Source organism: Chelonia mydas, chromosome 4, assembly GCF_015237465.2.
Source record: "Chelonia mydas isolate rCheMyd1 chromosome 4, rCheMyd1.pri.v2, whole genome shotgun sequence".
NCBI classification, from domain to species: Eukaryota; Metazoa; Chordata; order Testudines; family Cheloniidae; genus Chelonia; species Chelonia mydas.
This window is the reverse complement of record NC_057852.1, coordinates 72,628,825-72,644,556: the sequence shown is the minus strand read 5'-3', so window position 1 is coordinate 72,644,556 and position 15,732 is coordinate 72,628,825. Positions and strand designations below refer to the sequence as shown.

At 43.9% G+C, this 15,732-nt stretch overlaps 1 protein-coding gene across 1 annotated transcript; it reads right to left on the bottom strand.

Annotated features, from left to right (window-relative positions):
- Window positions 1-195: 195 nt before the first annotated feature.
- On the bottom strand, window positions 196-9,417 carry SAP30 (Sin3A associated protein 30). Its single transcript, XM_007067060.4, has 4 exons — window positions 8,540-9,417; window positions 6,357-6,479; window positions 3,059-3,157; window positions 196-517 (listed from the first exon to the last, which is right to left on the bottom strand). Exons 1-4 carry the CDS (start codon window positions 8,852-8,854, stop codon window positions 395-397), a joined length of 660 nt encoding a protein of 219 aa, XP_007067122.1. The 5' UTR covers window positions 8,855-9,417; the 3' UTR covers window positions 196-394.
- Window positions 9,418-15,732: the final 6,315 nt, after the last annotated feature.

Below are 15,732 nucleotides of genomic sequence, written 5' to 3'. Positions count from 1 at the left end.
TATACTATATAAAATCATGTTGTAGTGTGATGATTTCAAAACACATTTCACACTCTAATCTTTAGCATACTTCTATAATTAAAAAAATAGAATGAATATTTTTAATAACTTTAAATATATGTAGGCAAAACCCAAACTATTATTAGGTACAAATAACTCACTAAATAAGTTACAAACACACATGAACACTTGAGCAACAGTATCAATAATATTTATTTAAAATACTTTTGCTGTGGAAATCTCATTTTAGAGGAGGTTGTTTTTCAGAGAGTCAGCAAGACCATGAAAAATAAAAATCAGAGAAGTTCTCTGAAAAAAGTTACAAAGAAAGCTTCTGCATGTCAAAAACAGTCTTTAGATCTGCAACTTGAGTATTAGTCCCATTTTTTCCATCCTAGTGAACACCACTGTCCATCTTTAGATCTGGTTTGTTCTTGTCATTCTTCACGGAGTAGATGAAATATGTTAAGGTATCCTTTTCATTCACTGGAATAGTCCTAAAATGGCAACCAATTATCTATAAAGAGAAAGTTTAAGGAAATTAAATAGCCATTTGGTTACATACAAATCAACAAGTTCACATTTCCTAGATAATGGAACTAAAATTCAGAATTAAACACAGACTTGACATCTATTCCTTTTTTAAAGATTTGATCAAACAGATCAATACTAGCAGGGGTGAAGACATTTGCCTCCATCCAACAGTCTGGATCACACAAGGATTAGGCAGTGAATCATTTCAATACTCTAAAGTGTGAATTGCAGTAGATGGACCCAATCCAGTGAAATCCATGGCTTTCTCAGCTACACAAAGCTGACCTTTCAGAAGAGAGGTAAGAGTCCACAAAAGGTACGGGGGAGTGTGTACAGTGCTTGAGTGTAGAATATAATAGAAATGGGAAGTCCTGGATCATTATTATATTGGAAAGGCCCTGCATTTGATCATTTTTGGAGGGGTAGAAGAGCTTGTCCATGGGTTTTTTAACCTGATTATAAAGAGGAAGACATGTAATAACTGAGCAGTCAGCAAGGGTGAAGTTCAGCTTTGGTCACAGCCCCTTAAACTGGTCAAATCTTTCTAAAAGGCTCCTACCTCACTTAACTGCTTTTGAATTTTTTTTTACCCTTTATGAAAATAAGACTGTTGGTTACAAGATGTATCTAAGTAGGGAGCAGGGGTAGTACCTGAAACAATTCTCCCTGCCAGTTACTGTGGATTTGTAATATCACTCTCTCCCTTGTTGCTGTGCAAAATGCCCAGACATGCTGGGGAGGAAGAGAAGAAAATGACTACACAAAATTTAGTGAAAGGCACAAAGTAAACCAAAAAAATCCCTCCTAATCTCTTTTAGTTACAGTAATCTTAACAGTTACTTGTGAAGACAGTAAATTAACCATTTAGAAAGGTGATGTTTTTTAAGTGACAGTGTACCTTTAAAAGTTCAATTCTAACTGACTGACTAAAGCATCTATACTGCATTAGGACATCTGGGGACTCAATGAACATGCTCAGAATTTCCTGGCATCATTCCCAAGAACCAAGTTTGCTATAAAATGGTGATCAACTGGGGAGGTCACAGATGACACCTCTGGAAAGAAGGTAGCTCTAAAACATTGAATCTGGCACTTCATGGCCACTGGAAAAGCAACAAAAGCTAGTTGTAGCCCCCCACTGTTCTACCCAGAAGTCTGGCAAAAATGAACAGTACAAGCTGGTTGTAGACTAGCCAGAATTTTATAGTAGCCTACAGTTTTATTCTTCCTGTATAAAGTATTTTATAATATGCAACTAAATCAGTATACACTCTTAAGTTTCCATTTTTATTTTGAAAAAGCCATTTGTGGCTTCTTTCAAGTCACATTTCTGCCAATTTAATAAGTGCTCAAACTTTGTCTTAAGTCGCATACAAAGAGAATAATATACAGTAATTTTAAACTCATACTTGCAGTTGCACAAGTGTTGGCAACATACTGTTCTTTTACAGACCAGCCTCTTGCATACATTTACGAATTTTGGCTTTAATCCACACTGATTAGTGGAGAGATCTACAAAATGCTTACACACAAATGCAATTCACCATAACATTTCATAAAACTAGACAACACAATGAAGATTCAGATAGCATTTTAACAGAGGACCATCAATTTTCAGAAGAAGTATTTAAATTAACATTCCAGATCTGTGTGTTTGCAATGCAAAATGGAGTCCTTTTTTTTTTCTAAAGTAAAGGCTGTGCCACATTTTAAACTATTTGTTTTGACTAGAATACTGATCTCTTACCAAGTAAATTATATTTTCAGAAGACCAAAATTTGCAAACATGCTAGCATTCTGTTGTGCTTACAGATAATTCTGTATTTTTGTGGCTCTTAGTTTTGCAAGTTTCCACACTTATAAGAAGAGACATGAAATCGGATGCCCAGATTCCTCATTGTTACTATTACTTGTACCCATATTTCTATTAATTGTACTTTTAAACTATACTAGAATTTTACTGCAAAAATAACAGAATAATTTAATTCTGCCTTTAGCTGCAAAGCTGCAGTGTCATTGAAGCCTATAGTTTTGCAGTGAGGTAACTGAGTGTAGATTTAGGCCCATTGTTTGTCTTAAGCTACATGTTTCTGAATAGCAATGTTGCGATTCTATAAACTACTTCGGGATTCTTTCAGAGTACATACGTATAAACCCAACTTCCTTCCTCTAACCTGAGCTTTTACTTTTGACTTTCTTTCTTAACTAGAGTGCTCTTGGCTCAGGAATTGGGGACAGAAAGACCAGCTCATGGAGGAGAAATTAGATAAGTAACTTCATTTTATTTTCAGAAAATCCAATCCACTTGTTCTCTTTATGCAAAGAGAAGAGTTTGTGGAGCAGGATACAATCTAATTATAATGCAGTGGTATATTAACTATGGCAATTATAGATAACATTTATAGTTGACTAAAGACAGGAATATATGTTACTTATGCTAATATGTTGGTAATGATCACATTTTCCAGAGCCACAAGTAACAGTAAATTATATTGTCAGCTACGGAACAGACATTCATACGTACTTCAACAAGCTGTGCTTTGTTAAGTCCTGGTCTGGTCTGTAACTTGAAGTGTCTTTTGTACCTTCGAAGTGTGTTTACTTGTAACTGATATAAGTCAACCTAGAAAGGAAGAAAAAGATCATTAAAGTTAGCATGTATCTTTAGCTGGGCTAAAGAGAGGATTAATTTGTTATTAATTGTAATGTACTTATGATTTAAAAGGTGAAGTATCTTGCCTCTACACAGCCACAATGTAGGAGTTATGCGCACAGCCAGAGTCCCACAGAACTACTGTCCATCAGGGGTTAGAATCTCCTTAAGTCCTACATTTCATAATATAGGATATAAATACCCACACCTCAGCCCAGTGCTCCCTCAGTTTCTCTATTCCCAGAAGGTCTATTTAAGGGCACCATCTGGAGAACAAACATCACTATTAAGAAACCCCTTTTTCCTCTTTCCTGATTTGATCACCCTACAGCCCCACTGTAGGAGATGAACTAACAGTGACATCCCTGAGAAGATGGTTTGACTGAGAAGACCTGCTAGGTGAACAGTGATTGCAACACTGCCCTCCCAAAACCAACATCTTGATGTCCTGAGAATTGAGAAGGGATTAACTTAATACTATGAAGCTACCTTAATGATAGTTTTTAGGCTAAGTCGGTGAGCTACTGCACACTTAGAAACCTGGCCAAGCTTGGAATGGTGCCAGCCCCATAGCTCCTCCATAACCAAAGAATGGCGAAGAGGTGTGTCATTTGCCCTGTCATCCCAGAATCAGATGCCTATGTGTTATATCTAGGGCCTTACCAAATTCACAGCCATGAAAAACGCGTCATGGACCATGAAATCTGGTCTCCCCATGTGAAATCTGGTGTTTCGTGTGCTTTTACCCTATACTATACAGATTTCACAGGGGAGACCAGCGTTTCTCAAACTGGGGGTCCTGACCCAAAAGGGAGTTGCAGAGGGGTCACAAGATTATTTTAGGGGGGGTCACGATATTACCACCCTTACTGCTGTGCTGCCTTCAGAGCTGGGCGGCCGGAGAGCAGCAGCTATTGGCCGAATGCCCAGCTCTGCAGGCAGCAGTGCAGAAGTAAGGGTTGCAATACCGTACCATGCCATCCCTACTTCTGCAGTGCTGCTGGCGGTGGTTCTGCCTTCAGAGCTGGGCTTCCGGCCAGCAGCTGCTGCTCTCCAGCTGCCCAGCTCTGAAGGCAGTCGTTGCCAGCAGCAGTACAGAAGGGCAGTAGTACCACAATCCCCCCTACAATAACCTTGCGACTCCCCCACAACTCCTTTTTGCATCAGGACCCCTACAATTACAACACCATGAAATTTCAGATTTAAATATGTGAAATAATGAAATTTACAATTTTTAATATCCTATGACCATGAAATTGACCAAAATGGACCATGAATTTGGTAGGGCCTTAGTTACATCTGATTTGTCTAGGGGAGTCCCATTCCTCAAACCAATATTTGATTTGAGAAGCCTTTACTCCATCAGAGTAGAAAGGCAGATTAAGCTTTCCACAAGATTCCAGAAGCTAGCAGTGCTGGGGATACCTTTTCCATCAGTGAGAATGTGCAGAAGCCACTTCAAAGAACTACTGATCCTGGGAACTCAGATGGAGGCCAAGGCATCCTTGGAGGACCCTTCCTCTTCTTCGAAGGAGACCTTGATCTCATATTCAAGAGGCCACTGATGCAACAAGTGGAAGAACATACAGTCACACACATCTAAGATGCATGATACCCATATGGAGGAAAACCTGGGCAAGAAACTCTGGTGTTATCAAAACTTGACAACTGAGGCTCTTCAAATGTGTTCCTGAGCTAGGCTTCTTTTGGAAGTGCAGCTGCAGCAGTCTGGCAAGTGACTTGCTTTTTATGATCCAGAGAAATCCACAGCATAAGATCAGTTGCACCAAGAAATGCAGATCCCACAGGAAAAAAAAAACAAAAACCCAGCATTGATATACTCAGAAACTATGGTTCCAAGAACACTGTGGTGTCATCTATGTGGTACAGGAGTGTGGATAGAAAAGTAATTTTAGATAAAATTTTCTATTAACTGATGAATGGATCTTACAAGGAAGAGAAACAGGACTCAGCAAAAATGACTATTCTGAGACGACTGACAGCCCCTCCATCAGAGCCTTCAAAAGGGAGCTGCCCTCTTCCAGTCTAAGATTTTTGCACTAAGGGAAATTTAGTGGCCATACTACTAATGCCTGGAGACACTTTGGGTATGTCTACACTGCTATTGAACACCTGCGGATGAACCACGTCAGCTCACTTGGGCTTGTGGGGCTTGGGCTATGGGCTGTTTAATTGCGGTACAGATGTTGAGGCCTGGGCTGGATCCTGGCCTCTGGGACTCTCCCCTGAGCCTGAATGTCTACATGGCAATTAAATAGCCCTGTTTAAGTCAGGGCCAGCCACAGGGGTTTAACTGCAGTATGGACATATGGATTGCCAACAACACTTGAAGGAGCAAGTTCTGAAGCAAAGTGCTTTTGGGAGCCTTTTGGAGAAAATCTCACAGGCATCACAGCCTCCAGCTGAGTGCCCTTTCCCAGGTAATGCCCATCTGAAATGAAGAACACAGCAGGTCAAGATGAACGCCTTTTAAACTCCATTTTCCTACATTAATCCGCCATCTCCTGCAATGCAGCCCTTACCAAAAACTGATACAAAAGCTAAAGAACTACAAATATTGAACTATGTCTTTCAAGTCCACTACACCCTACTAGAACTACTAATTATGTAATGCTAATATGATGGAGGAATTGAAAGGATGCTCTGTGACCCTTCTGGCAGAACAGAGAGAGGCATTGGGAGACAGTTGAGCTGTTTATACTCTCAGTCTATGAAATGTTAGGAATCATGTGAATTAAGTGTGCACTCTAACAACCAATTCCTACTCAAAAATGGTTCTGCTACTGCATGGCTAAGCGCATGCCTCCCCCACTGGGAATCTGTGGAGAAAATGTCATGAAGGAGGAACCTTTATCAAAGTTAAAATTGGTATATAACTCCAACTTTCCTTTCTGGGAAAAATACTGTGTGTAAAACAAAATGAAAATGTATTGGTCAATTAAATTATATATGTTAATATCTTTGAATATATAATTATATTACAATTGATAAAGAAACATTAAAATGAAACATATTAATGAAGTGAGTGAAACAGGAGCTCTCCCACCCCTTGAACAAATTAACATTGGAAAACATTGCATTAACACAGACTTGGTAGCAATTAAGAACAAGCTTTACATGACAATAGCCAGGACAACTATTCAGCTACCTCTGGAGTGTCGATGTCTTGCACTGGTGAGTCACCATCATCATCACTGCCTTTTCTCTTTCTTCTGTTTCGCACACTCTGAATTAAGTTTTTGTGGAAGTCACAAATATAAAGATGTCTTGCCTAAAAAAGTAGCAATGCATGTTTTAAACACAAATCCACACTAGTCTAACATCCAGGAAATACATGATAATGCAAACTACATGCTGCAGTAATTTACCCTGAAGTATATCCATCAAGAGGTTTTCGTGACATTAACTATGAGTTTAAGAATTCTGTTTCTACCAGAACCCACAAGATAAAAGTTGGGATGCTATAACTTACTGCATCCCATTTGGCCTAGAAAACTCCTTGTATCACTGTACTGCTGCAGTGAGCCAATTCAAAATTAGTATTAACAGGCTGTAGAGAAAGCCAAGGACAGCCCTCTTAGGTTACTCATCAGAATGCAGGGAATGGGGTACGAAAATTACTTTGAAGTTCTGTTAAATGGACAAAAAAGCAAAACTTCAGCTGTCTCACTTCACAGCTCTCTTCCTAGGTTTTACTTCCACCATCCATGAAAAGTCATTGTAAATAAAGTACATACACATCAATTTTTTAAAAATGTCCTTTTTCTAGGAATCAGCTCATTTTGAGATGAAGGGCCAGTAGTTAGGTGCCTAAATACCTGAAAAAAATCTGGCAAGAAGTTATTTTATAGAGGAAATGTATACAAACACAGAGGGCTACTATGCACCAGTAGCTCCCACTGGCTTCAACTGGAGCTGTGGGTGCACAGGGTGGGGGTGGAAATCAAACACGTAGAAAGTTAAATTTGGGATGAAAAAACAAATTGGAGGCCTAAATGAAGTTTCTTTAAACGTATAAACTGAAACATTGGAGTCCTAAGCTTTTCCTTTTGTTAATGCAACAAGAGCTTTCTTTGCCCATTTAGAGTTCGCTTAAGTTTACCTCACAAGAGCGCTCTCATAAACCATGATTCAAAGAGAAAGCTCACAACCCTCAACAGAAACACAAATAGAAATTAGCAACCATTTTTCCCAAACAACAGGAGTTTACACAATCTCTTGAAGGTGGTAACTGTAACAAACATATTAGAAGCCCCTCTTTGGGCCAGCATCCCCTAACACTTCTGCTGTGTCAATTAAATATAAATCGCCAAATACTCGTGAATTTCTCTTCTGAAGAAACAAGTATTCATTAGGGAAGGAAGCCGGCAGACATTTGCTCTGCAGATTAACACTGCTCCGAATCTTAGAAATGTATCTGCTACAAAGGGTGTTTCTTTCTCAGCAGACTGGGGAAGGGAGACGGGCTCGTCCTGCCTGCGCAGTGACACAAGCTTGTGGCGATTTCTTGTACAGACAGAGGAGCACTACGAAAAGCCTGATGGCTGCCAAGCGGAAGACACCGTGGCAAAGAGAGACGCGCAGCAGTACAACACGCGGCGGAGCGGCCAAGTCTGCTGCCCTCACTTGAGTCAGCCACACAAACATGTAGAGAGTCCCTGCTCTGGAAGGGTGGCGGAGGGGACGTGCAGCCCCCCGGTTTCCCTGCAGTCGGGGGGCAGCCGGGCAAACAGCCTCTTTCTGGAATACCACCCTGACTTTTCCGGAGGGAGAAGAAGGGAGGAGGAAGAAAGAGCAGCAGTCTTTCCCCCCATCACACTGAGCAGAAGCAGTTGAAGCTTCACTCACTCTTCCAGCGTCAGCCGACCGTACCAAGGGCAAAGCCCAGCACAGTTTAACACAGAAGCTGCTGCCTCAAGTCTCACAGTCGCTGGGGCGCGGAAGGGGGGAAGTAGTTTAAGCCTTTGTGGGGGCGACTCTTGAGGCCGGAGTAAGGCTGCGGGGAGCGGGGAGCGATTGTGCAGTGCGTCCTGCGCGGAGAGCTGCAACGCGGCGCCTCAGACACATTGTCCCGTGAATAGCGACAACAAAAGCCCCAAGGCGCTTCCCCGGTAGCCCCACCAGCCGCGGGTCTCCTTGCCTTGGGGGCGCTCGGGGCCGGTGACCCCGCAGGAGTAGCCGTGACCACCTGCCACGATGGTAGCGCACTGCAGGGAGAGAGGGGACTCACTCACCGGCCGGCCCTGACTGCCCCTCACGCTCGCCCCCGGGCATCCTCCTCTGCCCCAGAGGCGCGCAGCGGGCTTGGGGAGGGGGTTTCACGTCACTTACGCTCTTATCCAGCTCGATCTTCACCTTCTTCTGCGAGATGCTCTTCTGGATCCTCTTGCTGAAGCTGGCGTTGCCGGCGGCCCGGCTGCACCTCTCACCTTCCTCGCGCAGGCAGCACAGCTGCCCAGCCCCAGGGCCGGCAGCACCGGGGGGCCCCGCAGAACCGGCGGTGGCACCTGCGGCAGCGCCGGGACCTAACCCCAGCGCCGGCACCTCCACGGTGGCGGCTGCATTGGCCACAACAGCAGCAACGACGGTGGTGGTGGCGGCATCCCCCCCCCTCTGGGTCACCTCCTCGGGGGCGAACCCGTTCATTGCTCCAGCAGCGTCCCGATCCCGGCAGAGGAAGCTACCGACCCGCCCGGGCTCCTCACCCGCCTGCGCCGCCCCTTTGTCCGGCAGAGGAGCAGAATCCGTCCCTGCCGCCCGGACTGAATCAAACTTCCCCGCTGTCTATGCGCTTGGCTGCAAGGGAGGGATTTAAACCTGCCCCATCAGCAGCCGCCCCTGAGAGAGGCAGCGTCCCCTGCAGGGGGCACGATCCTCCCCTTAAGGGTCACCTCCGCCCCCCTGGCCCCCGGCAGACAGAGCCCCCACAACAGGGGGCACAACCCCTCTCCCAAGGGCAAACCAGGGCTCCTTCAAGGGGCGCAGCGAGATCCCCGCTCGGCCCCCTTCCACTCGAGTCGGGAACCGAGGCTGCTGGGGGATTCCCTGTGGCGGCCAAGCGCCTCACTCTGTAAAAGCCACGTCCATCGCCCGGGTCACCCCGCTTCCTCCTTCCCCCACTGTCATGTGGGGACTTTTCAGCTGTTTCCTATGTAACAACAGCGGCGCCCAGCTTGCGGCACCGCTCCGCAATGCGCATGCGGGCTCCCGCCTCAGGGGGCTCATGGGAGCTGTAGTTTCTATCATTGCAGCGTAGGCAAGAGAGGGGAGGGGTGAAAAACTACAGCTCCCGAAATGCATCTCGCGAGCAGGGCTTGCGGCGGGCCTTGCGGGCCGCTGTAGAAGTTTATGAGTCTGCTCCTCCCCCACACTCCAAATTGAATAGGGGCGGGGCGAGGTTGGTAACTGCGTTCTCCTCCTCTTCAGTCCCCGTCAGGAGGGGGCGGGAGGAGGCCCAGCGCAGCGGTAGGCCCTGCTCCTGGTCTGCTTCCTCATTCAAAGACTGGCTGTAGAGCAGCAGCCGTTAAGATTTGAAATACGTCTGTGTGGCAGAAGCTGAAGCGGAGCCGCTCGCGCCCTCCCCCGCCCTTCCTGTAAAGCCAATTCTCAGCGCCGCTGGCTGAGCCTCGCCCCTTGTTCCCTGCCCGGGGCTGTGTCCCCAAGCGCCGCTGCTGCCAGGGCGGCTCGGCCTAGGCTGGCAGGCCCCATCTCTGCCCCGTGGTTTGCGCTGGGGGGCGGAGGTGATGTGTGGACGGCGGGTTATTGCGGGGGCTGGTGGGGGTGGGGAAATGACCCACGGCGGCTGCCGCTTGGTCCCATCAAGCAACAGGCAGCTTTGTCCTCGGGGCGCGTCTCTTCACCTCCCCGCGCCGAAGGCGTGTTCCTGGCGCGCCCCGGCCATGTTGGCACGCGGGCGCCTCAGTGCGCGGTGACCAGCTCCCTCCTCCGCTACCTGTGGAACGGGGTCGCTCCCGTGAGGCAGCCCCTGCTCGGAGCTGCCCACGGAGAAGGCAGGGGAGCTTTTGTCTCCCAAAAGACACCGCAGTGCACTCGCGGGCCAGTTCAGCGGCGCACAAAGCAACTGCAAGCTCGAGAGTGGGATGCAGCATCTCGGCTTTCTGTTTCTCAGCGCGGTTTCCTCTAGTCGTGGCACCGCGCACGGCTCGCACCTCGTCTTCACCGAGCGGTCGCGCGCAGGCATGTTTTTAGAACTTCTTTCTACAAAACCTTTCCCCCCAACCTAGCTTCCTCTCTCCTTTTTTTCGCTCCAGTTCTCTGTGTTCACCCCTTAAATGCAGAGGGCTGGTTTAGACGGGGGTGGTAGAACTCAGGAAGTTGCAGTGTCACCTCTTCAAATGAGAGCAAGTTGACAGCGCTACACTTAGCCTATGATTTTGCCTGCGTTGACTGAGAATAATTGATCCTTGCTCTTTGTTACTGATAGCTTTAAACTAGATGTAATTGTAGTTAATTTAGAAAGCAATTTAAGGAATACGGGTTAATGGGGTTTTTATAATTAAAAAGGACATTTTATTAAAGAAGACTTTAACAACAAACTTAGTCCATTTCTTGGCCTGTAATTTTCCTAGATCTCCCTTGTTGGTAGTAGGACATTTCTATCGCAGTAACAGTTTTTTCTATCAGTAACTAGTTTCTCTTTCCAGAACTTAGTTAAATTTAATTTTTCTGCTCAGTGTATTGTCAAGCACAATGGAGAGGTCAAAATTCAAAACTGACTTCAAAAGAAGGAACAATTAAAATAGAGGTAATGAGCAGTAAGGGTGAAAGCACTTGTTCAGAACAAATCTAGTATCAAAACTGTACAGAAGTACGAAAAAGGTTAATTAACATAAGCATATATAATAATTCAGTTTTCCCTGGCTAAGGGATAGAGTGAAGAGCCAGACTTTGACCTATCGTTTTTCTTCATGTGTTTGCACAGCCCATGGTAATGAGTTTTCCCCTCAAATAAATGGGGATTTATATTGACCATAGTCAAAGAAGTGTGAGTTTAGTCACTGAAATATTCATTCAGTTGTATTAATTACAGATTATTCAATAGTTACTGAATCAAAACAAAGTGATTGAGAGGTTAGAGAGTGATTTGAGGAGACAGGCCCTGTGTACACTACAGTTCTGAGTCAGGGAACCTGATTATAACTTGTAGTGCAGAGGGGATTTTAATCTGATTCTGTAACCTGGTATTACAGTACATGGTTAAGGTCCCATCTACACTGGAATTTGAAATTCTTGTAATAATCACATAACTGAAATTCTGTTGGGCATGTAGACATGTCAATAACATGGAAGGGATGTGTCAAAGACTAAAGGAGAGTTAATAGTAGTTAGGAAGCTATGGCCTGGTCCAAGGGTGGGCAAACTTTTTGGCCTGAGGGCCACATCTGGGTGGGGAAATTGCATGCAGGGCCAGGGCAGGGGGTTGGGGATCCAGATCCGGACTGTGGGCTGTAGTTTGACCACCCCTGGTCTAGTCAGTTTAGTGGACTGATCTAAGGCTGGGAGTCAAGAGACCTGGGCTTTATTCTATACTCTGCCACTGTATGGACTTAGGCAAGTCACTTAACTTTTCTGTGCATCAGTCAGCCCATCTTTAAAATGGGGGTAATAAAAGGTTACATTAGTAAAGAAGTTTGAGCACTGAAAGCCCCTCATTAAAGAAAAAAAAAGTAGGAATGTGTCGGGTAGCAAGCATATCTTAATAAGGATATGGGTGGGTTCCAGGCATCCTCCCTTAGCAAATTTTGGAATACTAATTGCAATTGCCTGCATTTTAGACTCTGTTCAATGATAAGTGGCCAATATGCCATGGTGCTGAACTCATTTGCTCCATGAGCATGGAGAGGTTCAATCAAGTTCAACTTTGGTTGAGGGTAATACTCTCTGATACCTGTTCTCAGACATGGTGGAAAAATCAAATCTAGACATAGTCATTATTACTCTGCATAGTTTTGCCTATGTTAACTGCCAAACCATATTTGAAACTGATTTAGCTGTAACAGTGTTTAAAGTTACTTCAACTTGGAGTCCCAATCCTGCAGTAAGCTCCATATGGCTGGACTCATGAGCCTGCATGGAGCTCACTTAGGTATGACCCTCAACCGAATACTATCATAGAAAAGCCACCTAAGCAAGATAGCTGCAAAAGTCAAGACATGCAACAACCTTCTCAGCAAACTGTCTCGTTCTTTATGGGGAGCAGGTGCTCAAACACGAAGGACCTCAGCCCTTGCCGTCTTGTATTTAGTAACAGAGTACTGTGCTCCAATATGGAGTCAGTTGACACACACCAAACTTGTTGATGTGCAACTCAACAATGCGCATCATCACAGGAACTCTCTGACCAACTCATCTTCCATGACTTCCAGTTCTGAGCCACATTGCTCCCCCTTACAGCAGGAGGGAGATTGCAGCTGGTGAGCTGCTTGAGAAGGTATGTTCAATGACCTTTTTAACCCACCAGCTACACATCTTTCCTTGCAACACCATGGTGGGTGAGGCTGCCACGAAAGGATGTGACAACAGAGTCCCTGTGGCGGAAGACTGGTGCTTAACACCAGCCAGTTCCTCATCGTAGACCTTGCTGCTCACCTTCCAGCTTCGACCTGCTACATGGTCAATGGGTCCTTCTTAACTGATTCCAGCCTGGGCAAGGACTCTATGCAGCCAACCAGCACCGTTGGGGTCTTTGAGACAATCTCACTGCAGCTGTGATGCAGATCAAATGGTATACATTGTCGAGGAATGCCCGCTAACCAAATTCAGTGGTGGTTTCCGAAAGTGCCAGTTGGCCACTAAGAACGCTATTGCTTGGCTTTGTGAATACACAAATGCTAAATAAATCAATGGAGCTCACTGCAGGATCATGGCTTTGGTTTTCAAACATTTTAAAGTTTAGCATAGATAGTGTCCAGAGGGATTCCATTAGATAAAAGTTGGTCCAAGATTAAGATTTTATAAAATTATAATCTTTTGCAATACTTGAGACCAATAGTAATATTTCCATGTAATTTAAAAAACTCCAGTAGAATTTTTTTTAAATAAACATTCTTAGCAAAATTTACATCTCAAACACTGCAGCAATCTGCTAATGCATAGAAATTGAATAGAAAGGTGACTGAACTGGATGATCCTGACTGGACAGTTCACTGTTCACAGATGCACCTGCACCACGCCCTTCTGAGTTCAGTGTTGTTCTGCAGGGCAGCAGGGGCAAGGTGAGTTGCACTGCTGAGTTGCAGGGCTGAGTCTTAAGGTATCATTGCTATCACAGGCAAGGAAATTTGTTTTTGTAAAAATATATTATTTTTGGACTGTCAGGATACCCTTTTAAACAACCTTTGTTAGGTCTGGGAATGTTCATTCTTTGGATGCCCACTCATACATTATGCTGCATCTAAAAGGTGCCACAGAATGTTACTGGAGGTGAAACCAGTCTATTGGAGAGTGGTTAGGGTAGGAAGGGAAGTTTATTTTTGCATATATTATTTATTGCATTTGTTTTATTTTCTAGTATTGAGTATTTTCTAGTATATAAAATTGATTTTTTTTAAACCCACTCCAAATGAAAGAAAGAAAAAGAAAAAAAGTGCAGGGTCCAATGGTGATCTGTGGTAACTGACATAACAGCATTGCGTGGCTGTAGTCTAGTCTTAATGGAATCAGAAACCAAAAAGTTTATAGACTGAATTCCCTTTTGACGTAGGGCATTCAGTACCTACCACTTAATATTTTAAAACTACTTCAGCAAAAGCTAAGTGCCATCCCTTCTGTGTCATCACATTCCCTTCCTCCTTCCCATCCCACCCCTCCTCAATGAGCTCACCTTCCTCCAAATTTTGAGCCCTGATCTTTCTCCCAAGTGAAACTCTGTTTAAGCATAGGGCCCAATCCCCAAGGTGAAATAACCTTTAGCACTTGTATACACACAGTTTTTGTGCCACTTTAACTATACTGGTTTCAAACCTATATAGTGAAAGCTGTACAACCTTCCAGTGTGAAAAACTTAGCATATACAGGTTTCAGAGTAGCAGCCGTGTTAGTCTCTAAGGTGCCACAAGTACTTCTTTTCTTTTTGCGGATACAGACTAACAAAATTTATTTGAGTATAAGCTTTCGTGAGCTACAGCTCACTTCATTGGATGCATGCAGTGGAAAATACAGTGGGGAGATTTATATACACAGAGAACATGAAACAATGGGTGTTACCATACACACTGTAACAAGAGTGATCAGGTAAGGTGAGCTATTACCAGCAGGAGAGCGGGGGCGGGGAGGGGGGACTTTTTGTAGTGATAATCAAGGTGGGCCATTTCCAGCAGTTGACAAGAACCTGTGAGGAACAGTGGGGGGGAGGGGGGAATAAACATGGGGAAATAGTTTACTTTGTGTAATGACACATCCACTCCCAGTCTTTATTCAAGCCTTAGTAAAACTATTTCCCCATGTTTATATTCCCCCCTCTCCCCCACTGTTCCTCACACGTTCTTGTCAACTGCTGGAAATGGCCCACCTTGATTATCACTACAAAAAGTCCCCGCCCCCGCTCTCCTGCTGTTAATAGCTCACCTTACCTGATCACTCTTGTTACAGTGTGTATGGTAACACCCATTGTTTCATGTTGTCTGTGTATATAAATCTCCCCACTGTATTTTCCACTGCATGCATCCGATGAAGCGAACTGTAGCTCACGAAAGCTTATGCTCAAATAAATTTTGTTAGTCTCTAAGGTGCCACAAGTACTCCTTTTCTTTTTTAGCATATACAGGTGCAGATACCAGTATATCTTATTCATGTATAATTTAGCTCTTATTGTTAAAATAACCCACATCCTTATCTGAAATAGTTAAATTGTTACAATGAAAATGTGTTTAAACCAGGCCTTTGTGAGTGATCCAGTTGATCTGACGGGTTCGTTTTTGTTAGTCCTCTGCCTTATATTTTGTAGGTTAACAGTGTTTATGTAAGATATGGTTTTATTAAAAGATTTAAAGCTGTAAACAAGGTCCAAAAATAAACATTGTATTTTAAGAATAATCTAGGTGTTACAGGATTAAAACTGATAAGCCTGAGTACTGTAAAACCTTGGAAGATTTGTGTACATACCCATTACTATTTGTAGCAATTCAGTCTTTGAATGTGCCATTATATTTTGTCAGAACAGGCTCCAAGGTCCTTCTAGTAAATGGCTTCATTTTTATGTGCCGAGTAAAATAGTTATCAGTTGGTGTTTTAAAAAAAAAAAAAAAAAAAAGAGGAAATGTCACATGCAAGCAAAATAAGACTTTTCTCCTTTATTCTTGTTTGGAAGCCAATTGAATGCAAAAGTGTCACAATTAAATTTTGTATTAAACAATAAAGGATGATAAATTACTTTGCTTTATGAAGCAGACATAGAAGCTAAGGGGTGTATTTTCAAACATAACTCCACACAAATATGTGGGCAAACCTCCAAATTTGCATATGGTGTCCAGGCTAAATTTGATATATTCTCACCGTCAGAGCCT

What these genes read in the sequence shown, in the direction of transcription:
- SAP30 (XM_007067060.4), bottom strand. Translation starts at nt 8,854, where the DNA reads ATGAACGGGTTCGCCCCCGAGGAGGTGACCCAGAGGGGGGGGGATGCC. An exon ending in AGATCGAGCTGGATAAGAGC is followed by an intron (nt 6,480 to 8,539) that starts GTAAGTGACGTG and finishes CTACTTTTTTAG; the next exon opens with GCAAGACATCTTTATATTTG. An exon ending in AAGACATCGACACTCCAGAG is followed by an intron (nt 3,158 to 6,356) that starts GTAGCTGAATAG and finishes CTTCCTTTCTAG; the next exon opens with GTTGACTTATATCAGTTACA.